The sequence below is a fragment of the Choristoneura fumiferana genome, chromosome 3 (genome assembly GCF_025370935.1).
Source record: "Choristoneura fumiferana chromosome 3, NRCan_CFum_1, whole genome shotgun sequence".
Classification (NCBI taxonomy): domain Eukaryota; kingdom Metazoa; phylum Arthropoda; class Insecta; order Lepidoptera; family Tortricidae; genus Choristoneura; species Choristoneura fumiferana.
In genome coordinates, this window is record NC_133474.1 from 11966220 (window position 1) to 11972972 (window position 6753).

Below are 6753 nucleotides of genomic sequence, written 5' to 3' on the forward strand. Positions count from 1 at the left end.
AATAAGAAACTATTGCCTTCAATTTTTTGCTCTTTTCAATGCTATTCAGTAATCACTTGTGTTCCTTGTCCTTCTATGTTGTTACTTGTTACTCAGTGGTTTATTAATTCAATTCAATTCTTGAAAATATAGCTCCATTGATACTATTGATTATTCCGCCAATGTCGAGGTTGGAAAGACACTATCATTTTAGCCGTTGTTCAGTAGAATTGGTTTACTTATTAAAAATTTAAAGAGTCTCTGTTGACGCTACTGTTAAATGTCATAAAGGCCTATGACAATATGTGGTCTAAACAGAAGCGGCGCTAAGCGTAGACGACGTAGGCCACTGCCCACAGCCTCACGCCTGAAAGTTTCTATGTTTTCTTGCTCCTCTAATGTGTGTTGTGCCCTCATAGGGCTTCTCAAATTTATCTTTGCACGCTAAATTTAGGTCCTGCATTGCATCACCACTGTTCTAAACTGCAAAATTTTGTTAAAATGGGTACAGATACAGGCTGTTTTGTCAGTTAAAATTTTACCATACCAATTAAAGGGTTACTTGGATTTGCCATTTCTCCATAACCCCTTTAAGGTAAGAGCTGCCCTTGAAACCTTTATCTTAACCTCAACCTTAGATATTTGTGTAATTATTTTTAAGCACTTACCAGCTGCTGCAGCTTTGTGCAATGGTGTAGCTAATCCGCTTGTCTGAGCATTAACATTTGCCCCAACTTGATTAACGTCTTACAAATATCTATGTGGCCATTACGTGCAGCATAGTGTAGTGCTGTGTAGCCAGAGTTGTCTGGATATTTACAAATTCCTTGGCATTCTTTGCTTTATCAATTAATGTGATATTTTGTCTTCTCACCATTGAATGCTGAAAAGTAAAAATAAATCGAATAAATTTATGGAAAATTAAAATAAAATGTTTAAGTCAAGTCTGTACTGGAACTGACCTGAACCTGACTGGAACTGAACCACCCTACTTTGCAACAATTTTAAACCCTAACCAAAATGTTGTTTCTAAAATAAGTTTCTGTTAAAAATTTCATTTTAATACAAGCTTTTTTTGCTGACTGTACTTTTTGTTGACTGCACTTGCATTGTCATTTAAACTGCATAGCCGTACCAAATTTCAAGTCGGTACTATATTAACAATTGAGGGGTCCCTCCTGTGGAGATGATCCTGGCAGCACCACAAGATGTCACAACCAGATTACCCGAAAGTAGTGTCACAAAATTTACATAAGTATGTCACATTTCAAGTCAATTGGACTGCTGGAAATGGGTCAAATTTAGCTTCCAAGATTTGACCCAAATAAATAAATAAACAGGGCAAGCTAAAGAAAAGCTTATAAAAACTGCCACACCCAGTGTTGTAAATTAAATGTAATATATGGAATGGATACATTAGTAAGAGCCAATATTCAGAATCTGAAAGAGTTTTGTTCACCATCCTCTCAGAATAGGTATATTTAAAGAGATGATGCTTAAACCTCTTGTATGCTTAAGACGATCCATGTCAAATTTAAGGCTATCTATTTGTATTTTTTTAAAATCAGCGGAATTGTGCTTATTAAAACAGATGAGACTAGAATTCACACTTTTTTAGTTCCTGCACACAAGGGGTTAAGGTTAAGTTTCATGAACCAAAGACAGTACCAACTGAACAAATAAATACTATTCATGGATAAAAATAATTTATAATTGATTTAGTCCACTGTATTTTACTAAGGATTTGTTATCAACCTCAACATCTTGGTTGCCTGATAAGAAGTTATTTTTGTTGACTAAATGGATTAAGTAAGATTATGTTGCAATTAGATATTAAACTTCAAGGGTACATATGACACAATTTTCTCAATCAAATACTCACTTAAGATTAGGGGTTGTTAATTCAGGCACAATTTTGTCAATGTTACATTCTCCTCCCTCCTGGTGAGATGTCATGCTATTACTGCTATTAGGATTGACCTTCTCCCCTCTTAATCTCACACGTCTTTTAAAAAAAATATAAAGTTATGTTTCATATTTTTATTTACCTGCATTCCATATACCTCTCTCCCAATCCATTTCGGATATTGTCTGGCAAACAGATTGATTGGCAGCAGTGCAATGAGTGTGGTTACATCCAATGTGATCCATTTTTATGCATAAACACAAACAGCTATCTAAAAATATATGGTGACTTATATTATCACATCTAGATTTCACGCTGGAGTGTCCAGGTGATTTCGTTTCACCTGTGCTGGACACAATTTTGTAGCCAAGTTGGGCTAAAGAGTTGATAGCACGTAGGACATTGGCTTTCATTGTGACGCCATTACCAGGGATGAGTATCCCTGAGCCAGGATATTTCTTACTCAGTGCACTTATCTCTTCCTGTCCTAATCCAAACACAGAACAATCATATGCATGAAGAGAACCCTTGATGGCAATGTAAACAACACCTTCATCTGCCTCTGATAAGGGTAATTTACACAAATTTACTGTGGAAGGATTCTGGCTACCTTTTGTGTCCATAATAATTACCCAAAAATAGTATAAAAAGGTTGTTATATAGAGTTATACTTCGTCGTCTTTTGTAAGCTGATTGCCAAAGTGCATAGCCTCTTTGCTGAAGTTAGTAATGTTGTCTTGCTCTACAATTACTGAAGGTTCTGGTTCAGAAAACTCTTTTCTCATAGTCCACATATACTCATTATAGTCTTGCTTAACTGCAGTTGAGCTGGATGCTACTACTTTGTAACCTAAAACCTGTAACAGATAATAAGGACCCTGACCAGTTAACAAAACCAAACTAGGTACTGAACTTTACTCACGTAGTCCCGACGTGACTCATACACAGTATAGTTAATTAGTGATAAAATAAAGTAGAGCATACCATGATGTCAACAAACAATTAACTGCGACTTACCTCTAATGCGCTAAGTATTACACAAGGGTGCTGCAAGTAGACAATGGTCGAGTCGTCGGAGTATCCACCACAAGCAAACCGTTTTAGCTGTTCTATGTCACTAGCTGCAAAGAAAATTTGAATTACGGTCAATGTCCCACTTTTACATCACCGTATAGAAAGATTTGGTTCTGTGTAGACAAGCTAGTGATCTTTTATCACAAACGTCAGATGAAATCTAAAATACAACTAAATTTATTTACGTTTCTGTCAATAATGTTTAATAAATAACAACCTTTTAAGCCGGATACCAAAACACGCCACGGGTTTTTATGCCCATAAGATGCGAGATTACCTCTAATCAGAATGTAGGGCATTGATTACGGATAGTATTATACAGCTTTTTTAAATTCTTTATCCTTAGTTATTTGGTTTACTTTTAGTACTGTTCGTTTACGACAAGTCAACTGCGTCAAATCAACAACGTATTTTTCTTTTCTCTTTCTTTCTCATTGTCTCATACCTATATAACAGGGCTTAAAATACCGTTAAAAAATGGTAACGTTACCAACTGTCAAACAGATTTAACGTTAAATCATAATTAACGTTAAACGATTTACCGTTACTTATACAACTTTTTACCGGTATTAAAAATGGTAACGTTATCAGCTATTCATTAAATTAACGTTAATTCAAAAGTATCGTTAAATCGTTTTAACGGTATTTATATTATACTATTTAACGGTAAGCTTGGGTAACGTTAAATGGCAGATTATCCTCATTTATCGAGCGAGTATGCACGCGCAATACGCTCATCCCTCGTCGTTTTTAGGGTTCCGTACCTCAAACTTACTTTACTTTATTAGTTATTACTTTATTCCTAAGGTTAGTAATATGTAATATTAACCTGTGGTAACTTTACTGGTTGGTGTATTAGCTAAGTTTTCATTTGTAATCAGCCTTATTGTACCGTTTGTACCCAAATAAACATTAAAACATTAAAACATTAAAAGGAAAAAACGGAACCCTTGTAGGATCACTTTTTGTCCGTCTGTCCGTATGTCTTTCTGTTTAGACTCTTTTTCACAGGAACGTGTGGAGGTATCAAGGTGAAATTTATAGGGGTAGATATTGGTATGAGAAATACGAATATCTGTTCTCGAGTCTTGGGTGCATAATAGATGTTTTCTCAAACATGCTCGGAAATGTGTATGCGTTAATGTCACGAAATGGAGACATGAAGTTTCTCATTTATGGCTCCCTACCACCTCCCTACATAACTTCTTGGCCTAGACCATGAAGTATGTATGAAAATCCATTATTGTCCGCTGCTCTAACTTATTAATTTTGCTTACTAACATTAAACTGACACAGGAAAAAACACTACTCTATAAACATTTGCGATACTGCGATGCGATGCGATACGATGCAAAGCGATGCGATGCGATGCGATGCGATGCGAAGCGATGCGATGCGATGCGAAGCGATGCGATGCGATGCGATGCGATGCTCCTCCTTTTTTGAAGTCGGTTAAAAAGTCGCCAGATAAGTCGCTAAACCATTTTTGTCGTCAAAACCTTTTTTGGTCGCTAACACTTAAGCAAAAATCGCTAGTTCTAGCGACAGTCGCTAAATTGGCAACACTCGGTAGCATAGCAAATATTACCGAAATGTTACTTCGGTATCGTTATATTAATGTGAATTGGGTAAACTAGCCCTACAATGTAAAGTAAATTTACCGGTAAAAATAACGTTAATCAGGTAACGTTACTATAATGTTAAGTTACCATTTAACGTTATATTTTTTTACCGGTACTAGGTATATGTATGATTTTTACCGTTATTTAACGGTACTTATAGTGTGAATTTGGTAACGTTAACAAGCCCTGCTATATAATTCAAGATTTAGAATGTTACCATAAATAAATAATGTAGAATTTCTGCTTTGTCGATAAAGCGGGTGTACACGGGTGTATCTAATGAACGCACAGTCAGGCGGAAACATACTATTAAAACGCGACGCCACGCCACGTCGTCCGACGCATGTTTCTATCTGCTCCTGTCCTGCTTCTACGATATTTAAAAATCGAAGTTCGTATTGTACCATTCCTCTCACTCGTATTAAATAATCTAAACGTCAGCAACACGCCCATAGAAGCTCATAAGTCACGTTGGAATTTTAGGAAATGAGAGAGCTGACCAATTGGCAAACGAGGCTATTGTTGATGGAGATACGTTTCCATACGATGGTGGAAGTCTCAATTGACGTAAGGGCAAAGAGTATAAGTACCTATGTAGGAACGTAAGGGACAAAATGCTACTTTTCAGGAGAGCGAAAAGAAGTTTTTGGTAATTTTCAAACCCTCACAGCATTGTTAATGTTTAACTTAGTAGGACGTTATAATTACGTAAAATCTTGAATTTTCTTGCTTTTCAACGTGAAACTATAGACATTTTCGTAAAAAGCTTAATAAGAAAAATAGCTGTCCCTTACGCCCGTGACATACGGGTGTCATAGCCCTTACACCATAAACCGTAAATAAATAAATAATGTAGTAACCGATTTTTGGTCTTATAGGAATTTTATTTTTTATTTGCTACATATTTGGACGTAAGTTCCTGTAGAAAAATTAAAAAAAATTGTGAATTAACTCAAAGAACCACTTTAATTATTTAAATTAACGCGCAAAAGCCATAATTTTGCACGTCCCCTTAAAAAATATGTAATTTGTAACATTTTCTTTAAATGGACATTATAAGTTAAAAGTTAAATAAAACTCAAATAAATTTTATAACGTTTTAAACTTTCGTGATTCTCACTCATAGTCAAAATACCTACCAGCAACGGGACTTATCACGCTAACACACACGAGTAATATTTACCTCGACGTTTCGACATTGCAGTGGCCGTGGTCACGAGTGGACTGAAGTGTGGGGTGTCAAGTCTGCCTAGCAGCGCGAGTCCTTCGAACTACCCGCACTTGATCACTAATAGTACCAGCACTCGTATCACGAACTACCCGCACTTGGTGATTTTTATTTGTCACCCCATCACACCGACTCACAACACTCATCCCGACGTCGACACTTATTAATAACAGGATTCCACAAAGATGAAAGCTTGTATCTGTTATATATGTGTGCGTGTACGAACGTTTACTCTTGTCATTCGTCTATTCAATAAACAGTGTATTTGTAACCATCAGCTGTTTCACTCGTTCCCCGACCGATATTTAACATTGGCGACGAACTACCCACACGGCAAGAAAATAAAATGGGGTCGACGCATTACGGCGTTTTGCCTATTTTTGACCACAATCTGCAAGCCTGGAAAACCTATAAAGCACGATTAAGCCAATGGTTTCTGGCAAACGACGTAAATGCAACTTCGGATGCGGCCGGGGTTAAACGACGAGCGATACTTCTAAGCACACTCAGCGATGGTACTTACAAGCTCGCTGCAGATCTAGCATTGCCAAAGGATTTACAGCAAGTACCATATGAGGACATACTGAAGTTACTGGAGGAACACTTCGTCCCAAAGGTTGTTGGTTTCGGTGAGCGATATAAATTTTACTCCGCAGTCCAGCAACAGGGCGAATCGCATGCACAATGGGCTGCAAGATTGCGGGGCCTGACAGCAGAATGCGACTTCTTAAACGTTGAGGAAGCGCTTCGTGACCGATTTATAATGGGTTTGCTGGCGGGGCCCGAGCGCGACAAGATATTTTCACTGGATTATAAGGAGCTTACGTTGGCAAAGGCGGTCGAGGCCGCAACTGCGATGCGCTGTGCGCGGGACAACGCGGCAGCAGCAGCGGGACAAGCGCAGGCTACGTCTCAGGATTCGGTGTTCAAGATCGTACAAAGAG

The 6753-nt window shown here is 37.6% G+C and overlaps 2 protein-coding genes across 2 annotated transcripts; both read right to left on the reverse strand.

The window, feature by feature from the left end:
* Nucleotides 1-2035: 2035 nt before the first annotated feature.
* LOC141426216 (uncharacterized) lies at nucleotides 2036-2508 on the reverse strand. The gene is given in 2 exon segments (XM_074085067.1): nucleotides 2036-2223; nucleotides 2226-2508. Coding segments are annotated over 2 exon segments (318 nt in total). The 3' UTR covers nucleotides 2036-2188.
* A 42-nt stretch (nucleotides 2509-2550) lies between these two features.
* On the reverse strand, nucleotides 2551-3386 carry LOC141426214 (uncharacterized). The gene is made up of 3 exons (XM_074085066.1): nucleotides 3177-3386; nucleotides 2903-3006; nucleotides 2551-2742 (listed from the first exon to the last, which is right to left on the reverse strand). The coding sequence occupies exons 1-3, from the start codon at nucleotides 3256-3258 to the stop codon at nucleotides 2551-2553; spliced, it is 378 nt and encodes a 125-aa protein (XP_073941167.1). The 5' UTR covers nucleotides 3259-3386.
* Nucleotides 3387-6753: the final 3367 nt, after the last annotated feature.

What these genes read in the sequence shown, in the direction of transcription:
- LOC141426214 (XM_074085066.1), bottom strand. Translation starts at nt 3,258, where the DNA reads ATGCCCTACATTCTGATTAGAGGTAATCTCGCATCTTATGGGCATAAA. An exon ending in TTTGGTATCCGGCTTAAAAG is followed by an intron (nt 3,007 to 3,176) that starts GTTGTTATTTAT and finishes TTTTCTTTGCAG; the next exon opens with CTAGTGACATAGAACAGCTA. An exon ending in TAATACTTAGCGCATTAGAG is followed by an intron (nt 2,743 to 2,902) that starts GTAAGTCGCAGT and finishes TATCTGTTACAG; the next exon opens with GTTTTAGGTTACAAAGTAGT.